Source organism: Cricetulus griseus, chromosome 6 (genome assembly GCF_003668045.3).
Source record: "Cricetulus griseus strain 17A/GY chromosome 6, alternate assembly CriGri-PICRH-1.0, whole genome shotgun sequence".
Taxonomy (NCBI): Eukaryota; Metazoa; Chordata; class Mammalia; order Rodentia; family Cricetidae; genus Cricetulus; species Cricetulus griseus.
The window spans coordinates 35,302,326-35,327,201 of record NC_048599.1 but is presented as its reverse complement, the minus strand read 5'-3'; the positions used below and the strand labels follow the sequence as shown (position 1 = coordinate 35,327,201).

Genomic DNA, 24,876 nt, shown 5'->3' with positions numbered 1-24,876 from the left:
TGTTGTAGCCAGTTTTGTCTTTTGCTTTGTTTTGTTTTGTTTTGTTTTTCGAGACAGGGTTTCTCTGTATAGCTTTGGAGCCTATCCTGGCACTCGCTCTGAAGACCAGGCTGGCCTCAAACTCACAGAGATCCACCTGCCTCTGCCTCCCGAGTGCTGGGATTAAAGGCATGCACCACCAATGCCCGGCACCAGTTTTGTCTAAAGGAGGATTTTTTTTTTTTTTATCATTCTGGTGAAATCATTTCAGGAGAATAACAATCCTAAGAAGATCCTTCACTACATATTTCTCTCTTAAAATCCAACAAATACTATCATTCATCTCTTCCCAACTGGGACGTTCTGAGACAAGCATCATTATGCAGTTTTGTCATTGTGTGAACATCAGTGTTTGTACACAGACTAATATGAGCACTGCAGTACCATAATTTTATGGAATCATAGTCATTTTTATGGTCTACTCTTGGTAATCTCACATGACTGTATTTAGTGACCTCCTACATCACACTTGGTTCTTTTAAACTCAGAAACCAGGAGACAGGGGGCTCCTTCTCAGGAAAAAGGCCAGTACTTGGGGACAAATACTGTATCTACAAAGACCTACATGAGAAACAGAGGCTAAACCTGCCTCATTCAAAAGATAATTGACAGGTGCTGCTCACTGTGGCCCAAAGGGGAAGCAAACTCAAAACTCTAGTATGACAGGTGTATCCTAATTAATAGCTGGGCTTTGTGCAAATCCTGCCTTCCCAACTTCAAACATTGCTTTAAGAAAGGACTTGAGAGTGGCGTGGTCTCGTGACATCATCTTGTTTTCAATGCAGTTCTGCTAGGCTCATCAAGACAGGCCTCTGTTTCTTCATTACAAACAGCATATTCTTCTAGGAAGAACCATTTAACAGTTAGTGTAATAGGACTCTTGGTTTCTTGGGAATACCCAGAACTTGTTAGATTCCATAAAGCAATTGCAAAAAGGGCATAGTATTTCAGTTAGAAGTGAAACTTTATGCTTCTTTTTTTAAAATTCTGGTGAGGGCTGGGTGTTGGTGGCACACGCCTTTAATCTCAGTACTCAAGAGACAGAAACAGGTATATCTCTGTGAGTTCAAGGCCAGCTTGATCTACAGAGTGAGTTCCTGGACAGCTAGGGTGCTTACACAGAAAATTCCTGGGTCAAAAAAGGGATGCTTGGCTACAAAGGACATCCTGACCACCGGAGGCACAGCTATTGAGATAAAGCTATGGCAGCCCCAAGTTACTTGTGTCTAGCTCCTTGCTTCCCCAGCATCTTTTTCAGTAAGGAGATAAGGAACTCCTGAAGAGAACGCATACTCTGCTTGCAGACAGAGCCACTCAAGAATCATGCAATTCATGGACCTCAACCTGCCTCTGCCTCTCCAGTGCTGGCTTTGAAGACCTGTACCACCACACCAGCTGGAGTGAGAATTTCTACCACAAAGTCCTCTTCTTTTCAGGGCATGACAGGCACATCATCAAATGTGTTGGGCTGCACTGACCTAGCACTAGGTAACAGTGCCTTCGGATCCTGGTTCTGCATGCACTGTAGCTCTACCTCTCCGAGAGCTTTCTGCTTGTTTGAAAATGTCTTGAGTGTTTCTGTAAGAAACCCAAGGGTACCAGGCCAGGGAGCAGTATTCACAATCAGAATCAAAATGGCCCTCAAAAGATAGGTTGCACTTACTGAGAAATTTGTCTGTGTGTCCTCCCTTTTCTCCTGGTCTCCATGCAAATGGCCCTTGTCACCTCTCAACACCAACAAGCGCAACCAACGTATGTGTTTGTATCTTTGGATCAGCCCCCTTTATCTGCTGCTCAGTGGGGTCAACTGTATACCCATGAGTACAAGATTAACCCAAGCCATAAGGACACTTGATTTTCCTCTGATAAATTTGTAGAAAGCACCATCTAGTTCTATCTTACAGGAAGGAAAAATGGAGTACAGAGTCTAAAACAAACAAACAAACAAACAAAGACTAATAGAGTGACCTGTGCACTACTATAGATGTCTTGAGTATTAAAGTGTGACTGTCTACACACCCAGCAACTGCAAACTGCACACTTACACACATATGCGTGCACACAGGACACATATGCATATACACATATGATAGTTAATATTATTTAAAAAGTTCTTCACACACATTGTGAAAAACAACAACTGCTATTGCTAGCATTCCCTGAAAATTCTTTAGCATGGCTCACATCTTACAGTCAGGAGGCAGGTAGATTTATTTATGAATTTCCAGGGGCCACAAGAGTATCTGGTACTCAAAAGGCTGCAGAAAGATGTTTGTGGAGCTGACTGGAATGCAGAGTTTTAGCAGCTTTGGCTTCCATCAGACAATAGTGGAACCAGCAGCTGTCCTCCCAAGAGATCTCACTTTCAGCCTCCTGCTAGCCATGAAACAGGATTTCTGTTACCATCCCTTAAAATGCAAATCCACCCAATAAAGTATTGAGTGACATGGGTTTGTTAAAATGTTCTTTATGGAAGGAAGGAGTTAGTTTATATCATGCCAAATAGTTTAATGAAAGTCCTATTTGATTTATGTATTCTCCCCACAAAATCTCTCTTCAACCACCAGCTATCAAATCACTGCCATTTTTTTTTTTTTTTTTTTTTTTTTATGGATCGCCTTGTCTTCCACATCAAAATACACTGTAGGATTAGAAGCTGTTCATCTCTGACCCCAATTTGCATGTCCTTGAAATCAACATCACAGGCTCTCAAGTATCTGACCAGCCCCACCCTCTGCAGAAAGTAGAAGAGCACCCCTCCCACAGACTCAATTTTAAGAAACCCATTAATGTGTCCACCAAAGAAGAATAGGTCACTGCCTGAGTGTGGGGGAGGGAGCTTCTTGTGCTCAGAAAATGAGATTTTCCTTAGCGTTAGTCCAAAGCTAAGTCATTGGCTACAACACAGACTTGGCTTCCCTAACAAGGCTGTGATGTGACTCCTCCCCATCCATCACAAAAGCCAAGTCAATACAAATCATCATTTTACAATGTGCATAAGGAAAAATGTTTAATCACATAGGAAGACCAGATTTATCACTGAGATTTTAGGAGATGTAGAAAAGAACAAAAGTTAAAATTACCCACTTTAGTTCTGTTTCCTGAAAAGTTTTTGTACACTGATATTGAGTTTCTCTGCTGATGCAATAAGTCAGATCAGGCTAAATTAAAAGTCCAGATTTAATGAGCAAAGCGCCCCCGGGTAAGTCTAGGGGAAAGAAAGCAGGAGAGAAATTATGATGCTGGTCTAGGGCTGGATCTTAAAGACCCTGTAAATACAGAGTAGCACTGGGTGAGGAGCTGACCCTTATTGGGCTTTCTAAGAAGAGTGGGGCTTGGAACGTGAGAATGAGACCAGAGGGGAGATTCCCAATATTTTCTTTCTTCCTTTCTTCAGTCCCAGGGGTTTAATCTAGTTCCTTGCACCTTCTCAGCCAGTGTTCTGTCACACCACTGGGCTATAATCCCAGCCTTTTTATTTACTTATTTGTTTTTTATTTTGAGACAGTATGTAAATTGCCCAGCATAACCTAGAATTCACTCCACAGCTCAAGCAACTCCTGAACTTTCAGGTTCCTTGTCTGTTCCTCCCAAACAGTTTGGATTGCAGGCCCTTGAAAATGGAGAAAAAAGAGAGTATGCATCTAGGGACGCAGGAAATCCAGTGGAGGAATAAAAAGGGGGAAAAAACCTACCCTTAGAGGCCCCACAAAGAACAAAAGAACACAGCCTCAGAAAGACACCTCAGTAATAGACCTCCAACCTACAGAACTCCAAGGGTGTGCTACTACAGCCATAGACAGCTAAGACACTTTCTTAAAGGAAAGACCAAATCTTCCTGTGCTGGTCCTGGACCCTTCCCCATGTGTCCAGGGCCAGAGTGTAATCCTTCACGTGTGATGGGCTCTCAAAGTCCCTTCTTGCACCAGGGAAAAATACTAATCTACTACCAGAGGCTCCCTGGAGTGTAGAGGCCTCCTTATTGACATCCATGTTCAGGGGTCTGGATCAGTCTTGTACTGGCCTCCCAGACAGCATCTGGGGTCCATTAGCTCTCCCTTGTTCAGGTCAACTGTTCCTGTGGGTTTCTCCAACCTGGTACAGACCCCTTCGCTCTTCATTCCTCCCTCTCTTCAACTAAATTCCTGATTTCGGCTCAGTGTATATCTGTGGATGTCTGTCTCTGCTTCCTTCAGCCACTGGGTGAGGGCTCTAGGATGGCATAAAGAGAATTCATCAATCTCATTTTAGGGGAATGACTTTTGGGTTATCCTCTCCACCATTGCCTGGATTGTCAGATCATGTCATCCTTGTAGGTCTCTGGAGATCTCCCTGGTTCCAGATCTCTTCTCGGAACTATAGTGGCTCCCTCTGATATGGTATCTCTCATCCTGCTCTCTTTCCTCTATTCTTCCCCCAACTCAATGTTTCTGCCCCTCCATTTCCTCTCCTCTACTCCTCTTCTCTTGCTCTTATTGTAGCAGCTCCTTCCCCCCCTACCCTCATGCCCCCAATTAGTTCGGGAGTTCATGCCACTTCCATTCCTGGGGACCATTTATCCCTTAGAGTCCTTCATGTTTCCTAGTTTCTTTGGTGAAGAGCATTATAGACTGGTAATCCTTTGCTCTATGTCTAAAATTCATATATCAGTGAGTACATACCATGTTTGTCTTTTTGTGACTGGGTTACCTCACTCAGGATGGTTTCCTCTAGTTCCATCCATTTGCCTGCGAATTTCAAGATTCCATTGCTTTTTTCTGCTGAGTAGTACTCCATTGTATAAATGTACCACATTTTCTCAATCCATTCTTCAGTTGAGGGGCATCTAGGTTGCTTCCAGGTTCTGGCTATTACAAACAATGCTGCTATGAACATGGTTGAACATATGTCCTTGTTGTATGAACATGCACTATTTGGGTATATACCCAAGAGAGGAATGGCTGGATCTTGAGGTAGACTGATTCCCATTTTTCTGAGCAACCGCCATACTGATTTCCAGAGTGGTCTTACAAGTTCGCACTCTCACCAGCAACGGAGGACTGTTCCTTTTTCTCCACATCCTCTCCAGCATAGATTGTCATTGGTATTTTTGATTTTAGCCATTCTGACAGGCATGAGGTGGTATCTCAGAGTTGTTTTGAGTTGCATTTCTCTGATGGTCAATGATTTTGAGCACTTTCTTAAGTGTCTTTCAGCCATTTCAGATTCCTCTGTTGAGAATTCTCTATTTAGTTCTGCACCCCACTTTTTAATTTCATTCTTTGGTGTTTTGGTAGCCCCCATTGAGGGCCCTACCCTGCCTGGGGAGTGGTGGGTGGATGGGGTGGGGGTGGGCTGGGGGGGGGGAGGAAGGTTGGGAGTGAGGGGAGGGAGAGGGAGAAGGGACTTGAAATAAGCTTGTTCCCTAACTAGAACTAATAAAATAAAAAAATAAATAAATAAAATATTTTTAAAAAAAGAGTCACAAAAAGAGAAGTTGACATAAAGATGAAGCAGAGTTTGGAGTTGCATGGCCATCAGGTGATGTCTAGAGTCGATGGAAGAGGCAAGAGGTTACTCTCTTGATGGGGGATGTACTTCTATGTATGTTTATCTTATTGATTGTTTAATAAAGTTCTGCTTGGCCAATGAAATGGCAAGTTAGGCAGGACTGGAAGTCAAAGAGGATTCTGGGAAATGTAGTAGAGAAGTGATGTTCCAGACAGGAAGTGACATAGCAAGGAGACTCATATCTAAGCGAGAAAACAGGAAGTGGCCCCTTTTTCCCCTCCGCTCCTGCTCCAGCAGCACAATGTGATCCACCGGCAAGGAGGGACGCCAATAAGGTGTCCAATAAGATAAGTCTTATAAAATATATAGATTTATGATAATAGAGACTGAGCTAACAGATGAGGAATCCTAGTCATTGGCCAAGCAGCTTTGAACTTAAAAAAAAAAAAAAGGCAGCCTCCAAAGCCACAGAGAAACCCTGTCTTGAAAAACCAAAAAAAAGAAAAAAAAAAGAAAAGAAAAGAAAAGAATAGGAAAGACCTAAGCCAATGAATGTTTCCAAGTCCTCCACAAGTACTATTGCAAAACCAATCCATTACACTCTTCATGTGTTCTGCATCACAGTGTGAATGATTCCCAGCCTTCCACGGGCACTATTGCCAAGCTGATTCATTATACTCTTCATTTGTTCTGCATGGCTGAGATAGCACTCATTAATGCCCTGCCACTGGTGCTCCCTGTATATGCAGAAGTGTGTTAAGAATCAATAGCTCTGACCTTTATTCCTTGTTGATGTTCTAACATCTTGGGCTGCTCGGCTTGACATGACTTACTCCTTAGCTGCACTTAGCTGCACTAAGGATGGCGACCTACAGTCTCAGACATATACCAACTGCAGTTTCAACACACATCGCTGTTCCATCGGCAACTAATAAAATAACAATAGAAGGAAAGAACTGGCAAGACTTTGCTGCTGAAGAAGATGCTGGCCAGGAAAATTCCCAGGAATTCACAAGGATGACCCCAGCTAACACTCCTAGTAATAGTGGAAACGGTGCCCAAATTGGCCACTGTTTGATTATTCTTCTGTAATCAGATTGGTGTCTACTCTAATTGTCAACAGAGAACCTTCATCTAGTACAGGTGGAAGCAGATGCAGAGATCCGCAGCCAAGCACTGGGCTGAGCTCTGGGAATCCAGTTGACAACAGAGAGGAGGGAATGTACAAGCAAACAGTAGGGGGTCAAGATCATGATGGGGAAACACACAGAGATAGCTGACCTGAGCTGATGGGAGCTCACAGACTCTGGACCGAAAGCTAGAGAGCAGGAATGGGACCAACCTAGGCCCTCTGCACGCGGGTGATACTTGTGTAGCTTGTCTATTTGTGGGTCCTCTAACCAGTGGGATCAGGATCTGTCCCTGGCACATGAACTGGCTTTTTGGAACCTATTACCCATGGTGGGATGCTTCACCCAGCCTTGATGCAGGGGGAAAAGCTTGGTCCTGCCTCAACATGATATGATATGCTTTGTTGATTCCTATGGGAGGCCTGCTCCTTTCTCAATAGAGGAGGAATGTGGAATGGCAGGGGGGCAGGGGAGGGGGGAGGAAGGATGGGAAGAGAGGAGGGAGGGAAAACTGTGGTTGGTATGTAAAACAAATGAAAAAAATGTAAAAGAAAAAAAGATGCCATGCTAAAAAAGAGAGAGAAAGAAAGGAGAGAGGAAGGAAGGAAGGAAGGAAGGAAGGAAGGAAGGAAGGAAGGAAGGAAGGAGGGAGGGAGGGAGGGAGGGAGGGAGGGAAGGAAGGAAGAAAGGAAGGAAGGAAGACCAAATTTCCCATAATTTGTTTTCTTTCTATAGTAGTCAGCTGTTTTTGTCCATTCTTAGGATGAAACAAAGCAGCAACCTCTGTAACAGCATGTGAATGGCGGGTCTTCCCACAGTAAATACATACCACACATAAACACTGTGTCTAGAGAAGCCAAACACTCAAGGAATGCTTCCTCAGTGCCCTTGTCTCCCATTCTTAGTTCTTCCTCCTGTGAGGTGCCCAATCCGAGCTTGATCTTTTGTTGTTGGTGACAGTAACACTTCTGCTAGCTCACTGCAACTGCCCCAGGCTCTTGAAAGGTCTTTTCCACCAACTCCCATCCCCTCCATGTGCCAATCTCTAGCATTGCCTTTGAGGAAGCTGTCTAATTAATAAGTTCTGCACGAGTGTGAGTAAGTGAGAACACCTGGATGGAGCCTTCTTCCCAGAGGACTTGTTTGCCAAATCATTTAAATAGAGTTGCAGTCGATCTGGATAATGAATGTTTAAAATTAAGGCTTAAACCAGTCCAGGTGTGTATGCCGGGGGCAGGTGATTCAGGTGACAGGAGGCTGCCTTCATACAGACCAGGTCGCACCAGGTCACACCATATGCTCCATTAGCCTAAACTCTGCCCCTCATTCCTTAATTTTTATTTGGTTGGTTTTTGTTATTCGACACACGGTTTCTCTGTGTAACAGTCCTGGCTTTCCTGGAACTCACTTTGTAGACCAGGCTGGTCTCGAACTCACAGAGATCTGTCTGCCTCTGCCTTCCAAGTGCTGGGATTAAAGGGTGCTCCACCACGCCTGGCTCTTCATTCCTTCTTGATGATATAGATTCTGTGGATATATTGTTCAGTGTAATTATCTCAGGAACATTTATAGACTGTTTCCCAGTTCCCAGTGAGAGTGTTTCTTCCACCTGATCCTCACCAACAAGTTCAGGAGGTCAGAAATCGCATCACCTCTGTGCTGTGACATCAGTCAGCAAATTTCTATAAAGGGCCAGAGAGCAGATATTGCAGGCTGTAAGGCCATACGGTCTCCTTTGAACATACTCAACTGTGTTATGCAGCATGGAAGCAGCCAGAGAAGATATGTAAACAAAGAAGACAGGCTGGCTTCCAACAAACTTTATTTACAGAAATAAGATCAAATCTCTGCTCTAAGTGAAAACATGACACAAAGAATTTGAGGAACCTACCTCAGAATATGTACAAATATGGAGCCACTACACCAGGGCCTGAGCCCAGGTTTTCCAGATTCTATATCTAGTGCTCAATCACTGAGCCTATAACACATTATCTCCACCCAGCCATGTCTTATCACTGCAGGCATGGCATCACCTGAATCTGGGGTGCCATCTTTCTCTTCTGTCAAGAATAGGGGCCTGGTGACCAGACACATCATGGTCAGCATCTCCCATCTCCTGGTTCACCAAGAGAACTGGAAGACACAACATTACGGGGCTGTGCAACGCAGTATTTGAAGCTATGCTCCTGTGCCATGTTAGAGCCATGCACTCTCCAGGGACTGCCTCGAGCGCCTGCTCAAGTGCCCTGCTGACCTCTCTTCACCTTACCCAGCCCCTAACACCCGTGTCTCCCTGAGGATGGAGAAAGCACTGTCAGATGTGAGGATGCTAGCTGATCACAACAAGCAGGGAGGATGGCAGAGCCTTTTCCTACCTCCTCCTTTTCCCATCCCTATCCTCAGACCTTTCCTCACAGTTATTTTCCCAGGATCCCTCTCTTGTTGCATGTGGGTCCTTCTGCCCACCTGTGATGAAAAACAGAGTGGTCTATGTAGCTCGGGTAGGCTCTTTGGAGTGATCCATTGTGTCTGTGAGCAAAACATATTATGTTATAGTGGCTTTACCTTTTTTAGCCTCTTCTCTGTACTCAGCTCTCAGGAGAGTTCCATAGAGAGATCAACATCATTCTGGCCAAGGACAATATTTAGGGGCTTCTAGCTTCTTTGTCCTGCCCCGCAGCATATGCCAGTCTAGCCAGCCCTCGCTTAACATGTGACAGAATCTCTGCCACCTCCTAATAGTTTCACTTCCATAAGCCCAGCTCCTAACATTCACCCACAACCCTGGTAATGGGAACAAGAGGGTGTTCAAGCTCATGCTAAGCATAATCCGAATGTTCCTGCAGACGTCAGAGCTGCGATTTTATCCTTTAATGGCATCCTCATTGGTTTTCTCTGCACTTTGCTCCGCTGGAAACCTCTTTCGTTTCCTCTCTAATTGCATTGATTTATGTCATGGCATACCTAGTGCACAGAGCTCTGGATGATGGATAGCAGTTTGTTAATATCTTGTCACTGAGATGCAGTGGCTAGAACTGTGGTCAGAGGCCCAAAGCCATAGTTTGTTCCCTCAATCGATTGCCTTCATTCTTGCAAGACTGGCAGACCTCTCTAAATGAGGCTAACCAATGCTGTGCACTCAGCCATAATCGTGGCTTAACTCTATGTTCTTTCAAAAGTTAAGTCATGTGATTTGCACATAATTGGGCTTTCCAAAAGTCATACCTGCCTGCTCAAGGAAGAAATTAACAGTCTTGGCCACCTGCTCCCTCCCTTCCTGAGTCTGACCTCTCTCAGCCACTTCTTCCCTTACTGACCCTCTCCACTCTCTAAATCTCTTTGGATTTTGACACCCAAGCAGATAAACTGGAGGACTGGCAGTTATACTGCCAGTGGCTGAATCCACAGCCAGGGAAGTTTAAGCCACAGAAATGGTGGAAACAAAAGTCAAAGATCAGGGCATTGGAGGGGATGTTTTGGGGAGCCATGTGGTTGGTTTGGAGGATCTGCTCTCTTTGTCTTGACTTGTAGTCAGCCTTCTTGGGGTAACCTCTCAACACTCTGTTTGGACTGGTCTCCTTAATTTCTCTTAAATGAACACGCCAGTGTTGTCTGATTAGGCTATAGTCTGATGACTGCATTTTACTTGCACCCCCAAGGACAAAATCCCAGATATAATCTCATTCTGAGGAATTGGTCATAGCTTCAACATTTTGGGTTTAGAGATGGATACCAGGCTGTAACAAGTGGTAACTATGCATAGTTAGATGTCCATATGATATCCCAAAGAAATAAAGCTATGGTATCCTGCCCAGAGATAAATGGTACCTGGCCCCACTTCTTTCAGTGTCCTCCAGATGCTCAATGCTGGCAATTAAAGTCCCCCACCATGCCTTTGGCATCACCTAGTAGGAAATGCTGGCCTTCTCCTTACCTCTCTGTCACCCACTGCTGTGAAAACACTCCAGAAATGGCATGTGTTCTCTTTGCTCCAAAAGGATGTCAGTGATGGGGCATGTCTTCTGACTCCATCTATAATCCTGCATCTCCTAAAAGTATGAGTTCAAGTCATCCTGGGTGTTCTCACTACAGTGCTGTGTGAGAGACTTGGCATTGTCCTTTTAGTTTGGTTTCAACTTACCAGGAAGAAACAAGTCACCACCCAAACTAAAGGCTATAAAGTTGATGGTGAAAATCAAGAGAGCATTACAAATAAGATTTTTGTGTTCTTTGCAGACTTTTACAATGTTCTCATCTCCTACCCTAGTTCTGCATCACCGCTATCCTCCCCACCTGGGTGGATGGCATAGAAGTCTATTTATTTGGATAAATAGAGTACATCTCTCTCCCAATCTAAAGGAAGTCCTCTGAGGTCTATCAAAGATGCCCGTTTCCTGGCCATCCTCTTTGTTTGGCTTTGATTTCAGTTCTTAGCTTGTTCTTGATTTGATTTCAGTTCTTGCCTGTTCTCTCTTGACCATGTCTGACATGGTCAAGAGAGAACAGGCAAGGACTAGAACACACAGGCTTCAACCCCAGCTGCCCTCATGAATCACCCAGAAAATAGCTACAGCCTCAGGTACTCCTCTGCTCTCACTTCAGCCCTCTGATATGTGGTTTGAGCCTTTGGATCTCACAAAATTCCAAGACTGTGCAACCAGAGCTGGGGACCTCTGTTGCACAACTGAAAGCAAGCCAAGTGTCATAGAAACAAAAGGGGCTTGGCTAATCTGGCAGCTTCCATCAAGGATGGGAAGCACAGGACTCAAGATGTCACAAAAGGCCCAGGTTCCTCTGTGGTTCCTTGCTGACTACTGGATCAAGATGTCTGTGATCCAGACATTCCTGAAGTTCTCATACTCTTATACATTCTTACTGAGAGTGCCATTTGGCACAAACATTCTGGAGGGCATTTAGCAATAATTGCCTTACAGAATTTTAAAATCACCCTTTCATTGGCCAAGTGTTGAAAGATATCACCAACATGTGTGAGCATGCCTAAGTGTACACTCTGTGTGTGAGGATATTCATCACAGCATTGTGCAAGCTTATCGTGGAACGACCTTGTTGATGGTGTGGAGAAGTTCAGCACACACATGCTTTGCCAGAGAGGCAAAGCATGAGGGAAAAAATGGGAGAAACTGCTCACTTCAAGATGATCATGGCCACAGTGAAGCCATTTTAATTTCAGTGTCCCCAGGTATGGGAAGTTAGGGCTTCATTATATTTTTCAGGACACAATTCAACCCATAACGATTGTAAACAACATAATTCTTTATAGTATATAAAATGACAGTGTAACACAATCAACGTCATGTCCAACAAATCAAAGTCCAGGTTAAAGGAGAAGTCATTTACTCAGGAGTGTCTTAAGGAAATACAGAAGACACAGAGTCCTTTAGCTACTAGATAATATTTTGAGGGAAGGAGAAGATGATATAGGTTTGTGCTATTGTTTGTTATTTGGGGTTTTTCAGGTGTTTTTTTTAAAATCTGGGGCATGAATGAGAGAGAGAGAGAGAGAGAGAGAGAGAGAGAGAGAGAGAGAGAGAGAGAGAGAGAAAGACCACATCCTTGTGGGTACCCACAGAGACCAGAAGAAAGTGTTGGAATCTCTGGAGCTAGAGTTGCAAGTGTTGTGAGTGCTCACTTAGGTGCTAGGAATTGAACTGAACATGGATCCTCTGGAAGGTCAGCAAGTGCTCTTAACCACAGTTAAGAGTAGTAAAGTTTTAAAAAGCAAAATCCACAAGCACGCAAATAATTTTGTACACTTTATGACTGATGGAAGCAAATGGTCTGATTTGGAGCCCAAATGTCTGCTGGTGATTGCTGTTTAGCTGCAGATCCTGCAAGAGTAAGTGATGGCCCAGGATATTGTGGTCCCTGCAGTTTCAGCTGAGATGTGCCTCTGCTCTTCAGTGACTTCCCTGACCTATTCTGGTGGCTCAGAACCAACGTGCTGGCCACCATCTTAAGCTCAAAGTTCACAGCATGATTGACAAACCCCAGTCCTTAAAATAACCTGGACAAGGGCATTTTAGCTTCTTCTCTTGCATTCACTTGAAGCCAAAACCTTTCTTACCTTGTCAGAGGCAGGTGGCCCTTTTACTCCCCTTTCTCCTGGCTCCTCCCAACCCAGCACACTCCATGCTAATTAACAGCTGTTTAATTATCAGCCCAGCAGGGAAGCGATCATAGCCCAGTCCTTAGCCAGTTATTTCCCCACTTAAGCTGTCCCAGATTTCTGGAAGGCTGACTGTGCTAAATGCCTTAGGGAAAAGCAGTGTGGCTGAATGGAAAGTTCATGGCATTTAGAATCAATCGGTCAATCTGAGTGACTCTGCTGTCCTTTGACGCTGTTGGGCAATGGCTTCTGAACCTCCATCAGCTGTGACAATACTCCCCAGTTTTGTTGGGAAGGTGGAGGACAGGGCACATACCTTGTTGACTCTAAAATAGTAAGTAGACGTGTTGGGTTACTTTCCGTTCTGCCCTTGGACTGTCCTTAGATGGCACACCCTAGGCACTTGAGAAGCATCTGTTAACTGAGAAATTCTCAGTTGAGAACCAGAAGGAGAGGGGGTGAGTGGAGTTATTTGTGTCCCATATGTGCACACATGACAATGTAAGGTGTAAAGCTTGAGTCAGAACTGTGGGATATCCACCAGTTCCCTTTCTTTTTAAGAAATGGTTTCAAACACGCCTGCTTTCCCATGCTTTTGCTTGGACATTTGGATATATGGTCAATGGCCCTCTTCAGGGAGGCATTCTAAACCTATGTTTCTAAATTAATTGTGCATTGTATTTTAGTAGAGGGGAAAACTGTGATTAAGTCATACAAATGTCACTGGGACTGTATTCAAAAGGTGATGATGGGCATTAAAGGAAATACGCTAAAATTCAAAGGATAGAGAAGGGACAGTGAGTCGGGTGGTCTTTTTAGTTATTGTGAGAGATATCATTTAGGCACTAGGAAAACATCACCCTGGCATTAAGGAATTTATCACACATAGAATTGTAACATTGAAATCTTCCCCAGAACTCTTTAAAAAAATGGCTTACAACCTCATCTCTCTTGTCATGTTTATTTCAGTTACAATATAAAACAACCTAAACAACCAATAGGAGGGAAATAGTTGGTACATGACTCTTCAGGGGTGTAGAAATTAAAATACCATAGCTATGTAGTCTCACTTTAAAAATTTTATAGTAAGACACTCAGGGAAGAAAGAATGCATTGTTTTATCTACAATGTGATTACTAATTATGTAAAAATTAAGTATAATTATGAATTAGAACTGAACAATAACCCAGAAATAAAATCATTAGGCTTGCATGGGAAAAAAAAAACATTTCTGGAGTTATGCACATTTATTTGCTAAGACATCCTGTCAAAGTACACCTATGATGCTTGTGGAGGATAGGAAGACAGAGATGTAGAGAGGCTGCTTCAGGCTGAAGATTCCTGAGTTTCAAAGAAGAGTGCTATCCAGGGACTGCGGCACCCCAAAGCATCACTGGTTTCCATTAAAACCTCATTTATGGAATTAAAATTAATTTTCTGAAAATGGATTAAGCAGTCTTTTCATTAGTGTACTCCTGGTGTAATTGAGTTTGGAGTGACTGGCGAAGTCATTCCTGCACTGAGGCTCTTAACCTCAAATCTGTGTGGGCCTTTTGTTCCTAACTGCTAGAAACAACATGTAGATGGGAGTCTTCAAACTTCCCCCTGGCAGTTGGTAGCTGCACTTGCTTCCCAAAGATCCTAGGGAGGAAAGTTACTATTTCACAGAAGTTATTCATGGCAATGAGTTCAACTCAAGAATCCTTCAATAGAAGTCAATAAAGGTGTCCCTGTGGTGAGCACTGGGGATAAAGGCCTCCCTGTGAGACCAAACTGGGGGAGTTAGTGAATTCAGACTTCTTCCTTCCTAACCTGAAGGGATTCTCAGCTTAGACTTGTTTTGTAGTAAAAGGTCTGGGAAAAAAGGCACGTAATGATAGTGACTGCCTCTCCAGACTGAGAACCACACGTGTGTTTGGAACTTTTAAATGTTCTTTGTATTGATGAATTCCAACACACACACACACACACACACACACACACACACACACACACACACACACACACACTCATGGAGGTTGGGGGGCCATGGGAACATAATGTCCTGAACCATTGACTCTATGCAATATAAGTGGTCAAAGACCCCAGCTGTGGTGTTCTGAAAGCTACAGACTTGTAGCAGTGAGGCCACACACTTCCCACAGCTCCTCCAGGCCAGAATTGGTGCACTGAGGCAGGCTCATTGCCCTGAAAGTCACAGGGTTCCAGCAATGCCCAGATTTGGGTCCTCAACAGCTTCCCGGTGCTTCCTTAGTCTACAGGGCAGTCAAGGATGCATTTAGTCAACTTTGTTCACCTACTCTTTTCTTGCTGCATGGTTTCTTATATTTTCTCTCTTAATAAAATCTATGCATCTTTCATCCTACTTGGAGAACCTATATCTTATGTGTATATGTATAGGAATGCAGACATGAATATTCATATACATACATATATCGATAGGTGTGTGTATAGGTGAGTTGTAATTCACCTTTTTTGGTAGACACAAGCTCTGTCAACACTTTTGCCATTAAAAAAATTACCAATCCACCCCACTTTTCCAAGTACTCTGCTACTAACTATACACCAGCATATGTCACCTTTTGGGGAAAGATCCAAGAACTCAGAGCAACATTGCCAAAGACTTCTTGCTTATGCCAAATGAGCCTAGCCTTCATGGGTGGGTATGGAGAACACTGAAGTGAGAACTAAGCTCCCCTATGGAAGGGGAAGGGTTAAGTGGAATCTGGACCTCTCCACTCTTCCCTTCCCAAAGTCACTCTGCCACTCTAGACTTGGTCCTACTGACACACTCTCACCCACACCAATGAGAATTTCTAACTGTGAATATGAGTAGATTCTGTATCACTTTCACAGAAGAGCTCTCAGGAAGGTGCCAGGGGCTCACAGTTCATGGGAGTTTAGAGGATCAGCTTTAGATGGCCTACAGTTCCTGCCTGCAGGAGACAGAGAGAGACAGACAGAGAGAGAGAGAGAGACAGAGAGACAGAGAGACAGAGAGGGAGAGAGGGAGGAGGAAAGAGAGAGACAGGGAGGGAGGGAGGGGAGGAGGAAAGAGAGAGACAGGGAGGGAGGGAGGGAGGGAGGGTGGGAGGGAGGGAGGGTGGGAGGGAGGGAGGGAGGGAGGAGGGAGGGAGGGAAGGAGGAAGGGAGGGAAGGAGGGAGGAAGACAGACAGAGAGACAAAGAAGGGGGAGAGGAGGGAGTCAGTCCAGTAAGTGGACTCTGAGGGAAATGGGCCCTAAGTATTCTTGTCTTTGCCTCAGCTTTCCAAAAATCAACTGCTAAGAGAGAAGCCATCAAAAGAGGCATCCTAAGACTGAGGAAACCATCACTGCTATGACAATGGAAGTGCCCAGAATGTCACTGGTACTAAGGAGCTCAGGGGAAAGGAAGAAAGTGCCTAGGGAGAATTGGGTAGAAGTAAGCAGAGAGTTGGATCACAAAATCTAAGAGAAATAGTAACAAATATCCAGTACACACCCTTTTGTGCTGGTCCTTTATCCTTGAGTTTACAGGTGGTCAGAGTGGCCACAGCAATTGGATGATTAAAGTAGCAAATGCCTAAGTGAAAAGAAATTCCCTGATTAGAACCAAGTCTGGTCATGGCCTGGAGCCTGCTTGAACTAACAGCTCCCAAATTTCATTTCTATCCAAGAGCTTGGGATTCTGCCTGGCTGCCCAAAACTGAGCTATGAGAATAAGAAAAGCAGTACATCCTTTCAGCCTCTTTCCCAGGGCCTCTCCCTTGCCTCCTGGAGCCTTGCAATGGGGCTTGCCTGCTTCTCCATAGGTGGCTTTGTGTCTGCTGGGATTGTGTTTAGCTGATTCTCAAATTTGAAGGCTGAAATCCTTCAGCAACAGGAGCTGTTCAGGTTTCACCTTGAACTGTCCCTCAACCCCCATTCTTTTCCTAACAGAAATGTTCTGTTGTCTTCTTGTATTTCACTTAATGATCCCTGACACCTCACCTTCCTCAAGAATACTTTCTCTATCCAATCCTTATTTTCAGGGACTTTGCTTTGAGCTGTTGTTAACCACTGATAGAGGCAGGCCCCTGCAGGGGCAAATGCCTGTATTAAGGTACCTTCAAAGTGTCTTTTCCCTTACTTTCAGATAAAGCTTTATGTCACCAGCTGAGCATGCCCAGAGGCATCCTGTCTTTGAGTTTGATCTTTTCAACATGTGTTTTAGGACTGTGCACTAAGCATGTGTGTCTACCATCTCTCCTTCCTAAATTATTAACTTAAGCTGAGCATGCTCAGGAATGATTCCTTAACTGAGTGTGCTCAAGAATTGGGCCCACCCCTGTATGAAAATGCACAGGCCACCTAAGTAAAACCCCAGTTTCCTTGGTACTGGTGGGGAGGTGGTTATTGCTTTGTAAACAACTCCTATGCTTTCCTTGCCTATGGCTAACAATGAATCTCTCCCAACTCTTTATGTGATGGCTCTGCCTATTTTGGCTTTTCACTCACCAATCTGGGAACTGACTCCATTCAGCAATACTTTCACCAATGTTTGGTTGTTCTGTATAGCCACAAGTAAGTACTCTTAGACAATAATGAGGTCCTACATGGAATAATCTTACTTTTGCTGAAGAAAACAACATGTGCTCGAACACAAACATTGTTTACAAATAAGATCTGAATTCGTGGCAACAAATTCCAGAAGAAGGGTATCAAGGTTTGTACTTGGGTAATCTATTGGTATTGTCGTTCCAGGTAAAGATGGCCCTGCAACAAGAAGGATTTGACCGTAAAAAGAGGGGGTACAGGGACATCAATGAGATTGACATCAACATGAATGATCCTCTTTTTACAAAGCAATGGTACCTGGTAAGTTTCTCTACTGTTTATAATGGCCCTCACTTGGGAAGATGAACTATTTCTTTGTTATTTCACGACATGATAGCCATCATCCAGGTCAATGAATGCTTCTATGTCCTCCAGTAGGCTTGATTTTCTATTACCTCCCATGCATCTTACTCCCTAGGCTTTTACCAACAGCTGATCATGATCACATTGTCCTAGATTCCAAAGAGGTATACCTGTATGAGAGTGAAGATGGGAAAACTTCCTGAAAGTCAAATCAGATATTTAGGAGAAGTAATCCAGTAGTGTCAACACACATTGAAAGGTGGGAGGGATATATTGGAGTCATAGCCACAAGTGTAAGAATCCAGGGTTTTCATGAGCAAGAGAACTGAGAGATTATCAAAGGTGACCTTTCAGCATGGTCTAAAACAATATTAATGAATCAGGATTCACAGCACTGAAACCTAGGCTATCTTATGGCAAGTACTTTCTGTAGATACGGTCAGTCCATCACAACCCTGTAGATACAGCCCATCATATCAACCCCTGTGGGTTGATTGAGCTATGTTTAGGAGAAGATTAACTGGGGCAAGAGGAATGGCTCAGGGATTAAGAGCATATTCTCATCTTCCAGATGGCCCAAATTCAGTTCCCAACACCTATGTCAAGCAGCCCACAACTGTCTGGAACTTCAGCTTCAATGGATCCCACACCACTACTGGCCTCAGGCACCCACACTCACCTTCATAAACCCACACATATACACATAATTAAAGGTAATAAAAAGAAATCATTTTTAAAGGAGATCAGTGACTCCAAAGCAACCTACGTTGCAGAGCACATTATAAATGACTGATTCATAAATGTGAGCGATATCTTAATTTATGTAGGATTAAAAGATGATGAGCAAAGTAGAAAATTAAATGGCATAGACTGCTACACCATAGGGATGCGTCCCAGTTTCTCTCCTGAGGCTTCAATGTTTAGTTATGCCTTATGCTTTTGGACATAGAATTCTGAAGGTTTTGGTAGTTGAATGAGCTTATGCGTGTTAATCAGGATGGGGTAGGTTTGTTTCAACAACAAATAACCCCCAAATCACAGTTGTTTCTTAAAGCCAATGCCTGTTTTGTTTTTTGTTTGTGTTTGTTTGTTTTCTGAGCTCCACCCTAAATGCCTCCACAGCACCTCAGCAAGGAAAAGGAACAAACCATACAAAGCTCTTGAAACTTCTGCCTAGATGTGACAAACAGCACATGAGCTCACATTGTTCTGGCTGAAACCAGTTACATGACCATTCTAAATGAGAAGTGGGGAAGAGGAAGAAAAGAGGGGTGTAATCTTTAAAGTGTGCCTGGAAGGAAAAGAATAGTCACTTTTGTGAAGCATATCCATGACACAAATGACATTACAATAATGTCTTGGTAATAGAGACCGCAACGGCCTCTGGTCAAGGTGGGTCTTTGTCAGCACACACTCCAACTTCACTATTTCTTCATAAGCCGTCGTTGAGAAAATCTGTACAGACCATATATGCATGGAAAGAGGCTAGTGAATATATTAATGAATCAGTCCTTCACCTTCCTTTAAAAAAAACCGGAGGGAATGGAATGATAGCTCAGTCAATAAAATGCTGGTCGTATAAACATGAGGATCAGAAACCATGTGAAAAACACTTGTAAAGGTACTTATAAATGGCAGCATGCATTTGTAATTCCAGAACTAAGGTGTCAGAGATAGGAAGACTATTTGTGCTCATAAACTAGCTATCCCAGCCTACTTGGCAAGCCCTCAACTGTTTCAAAAACCAAAATGGTCATTAGGGAACAATGCCCAAAGATGACCGTTAACCTCCACACGCGTGCACACACACACACACACACACACACAATTGTGCTGTGCACACACATGCATCCACATGAACACTCACAGGAATACACCCCAAAACCAAGGAGGACTTTATCTTTCTGTATTAAAACATACACCAGAGAATAGTCACCTATCTTGAGTTGAGTTCAACAAGTATTTTAGAAAAAGGTTTGGTGTGGTGGTACTAAAGTCCCCAAGGTAAAAAGTTTCCTACAGAAAGAAAGGTTATTGTCATTTAGTGAAAAAAAAAACTATATTAGTAAAAACCCAAGATATTATCAAAATATCAAGACTATCAAGATCAAAAGATGAGCTACACCAAGCTTTGACAGTAAATGTTTCACTCCCTATTTGAAGGGTTTGCTGTGATGGCCTCTCCAAGATCATAATATAAGATGATTTCAATTTTCTGTGTGGTGCCATGAATTAAACCTAGGGCTTTGTGTATGCTAGGCAATGACTTTACCACTGAGCTATATCCCTATTCCTAGTCCTGTAAAACGACTTTAAAGATGGCAATGTAGTTTTGAGACAAGGGCATTAGAGCAGTTTCACCCTTCACATAAAAACAGAAAAATCAGTTGTTTATGAAACAAATAGAAAATGAAGCCTCTAAGGGGTAAAGTAGGCCACCCTGAAGCATGTTTCATGAAGGGTGTAGCCTTATGCTGGCCAGGCAGAGCATGTCTGGCAACCAAGTGCCAGCATATGTCACAGCACCAAACCAATCCGATTCTCTGCTTTGAATTCCTCTATCAGTTCAACACTGGGCAAGCTGATGGCACTCCTGGGCTAGACTTGAACGTGGCCGAAGCCTGGGAGCTGGGATACACGGGGAAAGGAGTGACCATTGGAATTATGGATGATGGTGAGTATCTCACAGCCAGCCCTCTATTCATTTGCAAGACAGTGCCTTTCATGCCTCCAGACATGAAAGATTTGTGTTTGATGGAGACTAGCCAAACAATTAGCAACTTTGATGCTGGACCTGATGGCCATATCACACCTTGACAAAATCCTCTCCTTCATCTAGATTGGCAAACATGATACTTCTGATGTTCTCAACAAGTATTGTTTGAAGTGATAAATAAGAAACTAAAGAAACCCCTAAAGTCTAAAACCCCTAAAGACTAAAGTCTGTCCTTGACTTGCTTTCTTGTTAACTTGATCATTACAACTTACCTGAAATGTCTTTTAAAAACCTTGTATGTTTGCCTCTTCTGTTCCTCTAGATCCACACTGCAGTGTTATAGCCACTGACCACGCTTGGCCACTCAGAGTTAATAATTAAAGCTAACATTAACTTAAAATTCAATTCTTCACAACAGCTCCATTTCACATTTTAGTGTTTTGGTTTTCCACACTATAGGGATTTAAACCCAGGACCTTGAACCTATGCTGGGCAGTTGCACTGCCCCCTCCACTATATTCTCAGCTTCCTTGCTTTAGGTAGCCATATAGGCTATTTCAACTGCTAAAATTAAAAAAAAAAAAGAATTCATTTCAGTAATCACAGAAAGTTCTATCTGAGTGTGTGACTATGAGTCCCTGACAAGATTGGGGTCTAGAAAATTTGGCTTTAAGACTACTTTCAAAATGAGCCCCTGATAATGTTCTGTCATTGACAGCTCCATATGTTACCCTGCTATGCAGGCTAGAGATTTAAAAGTTTTGTGAATTAGTGTTTTTCTAACTGTATATGGCCTTGCCTCTGGTGAGCTCCTGCAGTATCACTACCCCACAGTCATTTTGCTGGGATGTCCCTCCCGCCTTGGTCAGCTCACTGGGTCCACTAAAAGTCCCACTGTGCATTACATTATCGGTTTAATTACCTAAAAGCCTACATAGCAATGAAACAATGGATCCTCTCCCTTCAGAACATCCTCAAAGAACACTGTTGACTAAAAGCAAGCCTTTGAAGCAGAATCGATGGAGAAAACAAGGGAAGCCGACCTGCTCCAAATCTGTTCTGTCTTTGTGGGAGCTCATTAAACAACAATGTGAAACAATGGCTCTGTAAGCCTCTGATGTGGGAGATGTTTTGAAGTGGATGTAAAAAAAGCCTTCCCTGGTGCTGAGAGCTTCCCTGGAAGAAAGGAACTGTGTGGAGAGGTGTCAAAGCTTATGCACATTTTTTTCTTTCTCAACACTCTGGTTTAGACCCCTTTCTGGAGCAACTAGGGCCAGATCACTCAGAAAAAAAAAAAGGCATCTAAATCTGGAAGAAACCACCTAGGATGTACTGTGAGGACCAGTTAACATCCCATTGGGTGTCCTCTGCTGTAAATAAAGAGGCCACCTTAAATGTGACACAACAGTGACAACAGACACATTGCCCCATCAACTTTGCAACAGCACTATAGATGCCTGTTTCAATTTCTGTCCATAGCCTCCTTGAATGACACACAAGCCATCCCTTCCAAAGGTAGCAGATGAGAGAATGTCTCACTCTGCCTCAGACTAAGAGGCAAAACCCTTTAGAAAAGTCCCAGAAGGATTTCCTGTTTGATCTTAGTTCTGTAGATGAGATGAACTCATTATCTCTCAATTAAAATTCCTGATTGCTCTATTATTTTGGTCACATCTTCTATAGAAGAAACCACCTAGATAACTTTTGCAAAGCTACTATGTCTTATAGCTCTGTGAGATGATAGGCTCTGCTGGGCTGTTTTGTTGCTATCTCTAAAGAAATAAAAGAATATGTGTTGCCACAGAGAAGGTGGCTTGGTCAGTAAAGCACCAGGACCTGAGTTGCAATCCCTTGCACCCAAGTGAGGCAATGCATATCTGTTATCACAGCACTAGAGATCAAGGTCAGGCAGCAGAGACTGGCAGATCCCTAGAGCTTACCAGTAAGTCAGTCTACCTGACTTAGTGAGCTTGGGGTTCAGTGAGAGACCCCGCCTCAAAGAATAAGGTGGAGAGCTACTGAGGAAGACATCTGACATCCACCTCTGGCCTCTACATGCATAAGTACAAACATGTATACACATCTGCAACACACAAAGAACAGGGGTACTGTATATTCTACTTTAAGGGATAATCAAATATACAGAAATATTAAAATACTATCTACGAGGTTATCATTTTCACTTAAATCATTCTTTTATTGGTAGAAAAATGTCTTTCATCCTTCACAATTCTATCATTAGTATTTGATGGGGGATGGACAGGCAGGTAGTATAAGCGGGGCTACCAGACTAGGAGAAGGCTAGGAAGAGGAATGTAGAGAGTCATCGGAGACACGCCGTGTAGCTGCCAAGGAAGCCAGACCATGTGGAAATACATAGATTATTATATATGGGTTAATAATTAAGAGAGAACCAGACCATAAGAAGCGTGAGCCATAGGGAAAACAGTTTATAATTAACATAAACCTCTCTGTGTTCATTTGGGACTAAATGGCTGCAGGACTGGGAGGGACAGAAACTTCTGTCTACAAGTATTTTCTTTCTCAAGCCCAAGTCTGCAACCACCCTGACAGCATTCTTTCTCTTAACCTACTTAAAGATTCTTTATTATAATGATAGTAAATATATCGTATTGAAATCTAATTCCCTCCTCGTCTTATATTATCTCCTAGCCCTTGTAAGTCCCTTCACAGAGAAGAGATTACCAACTCTTAAAGTCCACTCTCAGAACATGGAATTGTGTTTTTTAAACTGACTTCCGATTTTAAAGGCATGCTCTTTTTGTGTGGTGGGGGATGGCAGTGTTTAGCTTAACATTTGTTACAAAATTTTTTGCCTAACAATGCTAAATAATTTCAACAAATATATGTAATTTCATCTCAAAAATGTTAACATCAAGCCAATTTCTAAATTTTTTTTGTTTTCCTGCTAAAAGTATCCCAATGGTGTGATAGATTATTGTATTAGCTACTTCTCTGTTGTTATATCAAATACCCTGACAAAAAGTAAGATAGGGAAGAAAATGTTTACTATGACTTACAGTCTCAGAGGGAAAACAGTGTACCATGGCAGGGAAGGCATGACAGCAAAAGGGAGAGACCCACAGAGGGCAGTCAGGAAGGTGACATTTTATCCCATACAGGAAGCGGAGAGAGAGACACATTGATGACATTTTATCCTACACAGGAAGCACACAGAAAGAGAGGTAATAGGAAATGGGACTACAATATGAACATCAAAGTCCACCTTCAGTTATGTACTTCCTCCAATGAGGTCCCACCCCCTAAAGGTTCTATAACCTTCCCAAATAGCACCACCAGCTGGGACTCAAGAGTTCACAGGAATAAGACTGTGGGGATAATTTATATTCAAGCCACAAATTCCTACCCCTGAGTTCCATAGTCTCAAGATTATCTCATAATATAAAATACATTTAATTCAATTTCAAAAGGTAAATTCTTAGTGTAAAGCCCCTGTAAAATCAAAACATAAATTATATACTTCCAACATATAGAATATTCATTCCCAATTCAAAAAGAAGGACTTGGGACATGGTGAGGAAATATTGGACAAAAACTAGACTGACACCAACAAGATAAACACCAAAACCTGTAGCTTCATGTCTGGCATCTGGGGCTTCGGCTTCAAAGAGCATAGGTGACTCCACCCTTCCAGCTTTGCTACTTGTCATGTATCTCTCTTTTAGGCTAGTTCTACTCCCTGAATGAAGCCCTCCTTAGCAAATATCCCACAGCTCCGGCACCTCCAACGCCTTGGAATCTCCATCACAACCCAGGCTTCATCTTCACGGCTTCACAGAATAGATTCTCAGGGCCTCCTCACAGGGACTCCAAGTTTAACAGGCATTGCCTAGCCACAGTAGCTCTCTGAAACCATAGAGAAAAAAATTGTGACCCCCCACTCTTCAGTCTTCCATCTTTCATGCTTCCGGAACCAGTACACCATGAAGAACACTACCAAGTTCCGCTACCAGCTTGGGATGGAGCCAGCTCCCTTGAAACAGGGTTGGTTGTAGCACTTCTATACCAGGACTGACGCTGGTGAAATTCTCTCTGGACATTTGTTTTCTAGAACCAGGACACCAGGAGTCTCCCTCCTTTCAGAGGGTGTGTCTTGCCCTTGGTGCATCTGTCCTGTTGTTTCAGTGCAGAGTGGGAGGCTTTGACAATGGCAGGAAGCCCTTCAACAGCACAGTCTTTTTCTGTGTATGCTTGGGCTGCAACCTTAAGCTTCCTGGTGCTCCCTTCTCCCCATTGTGTACATTTAATCAATAATAAATATTCCACAAACTCAATGTTATTCTGCTTAAAGTTCCTCCACCAGAGAAATTAGTCCATTACTTTTTAATTCAGCTTCATGCAAATTCTCAGGACACAGGCAGAATGCAGCCAGATTCTTTGAGGAAGTGTCACATGAATGGCCTCTAACCCAGTTGCTAATAAAGTCCATGTTCCCTCGAACACTTCATGAGCT

General features: G+C 43.2%; 1 protein-coding gene across 2 annotated transcripts in view; it reads left to right on the top strand.

The window, feature by feature from the left end:
* Positions 1–24,876, top strand: part of Pcsk2 (proprotein convertase subtilisin/kexin type 2) — a 231,502-nt gene that overhangs the window by 111,397 nt on the left and 95,229 nt on the right. For both annotated transcript variants that reach the window (XM_035446952.1, XM_027421639.2), the window contains 2 exons: positions 17,510–17,623; positions 20,231–20,339. In XM_035446952.1, coding sequence (XP_035302843.1) covers positions 17,510–17,623; positions 20,231–20,339 — 223 coding nt within the window. The remainder of the gene's footprint in view (positions 1–17,509; positions 17,624–20,230; positions 20,340–24,876) is intronic.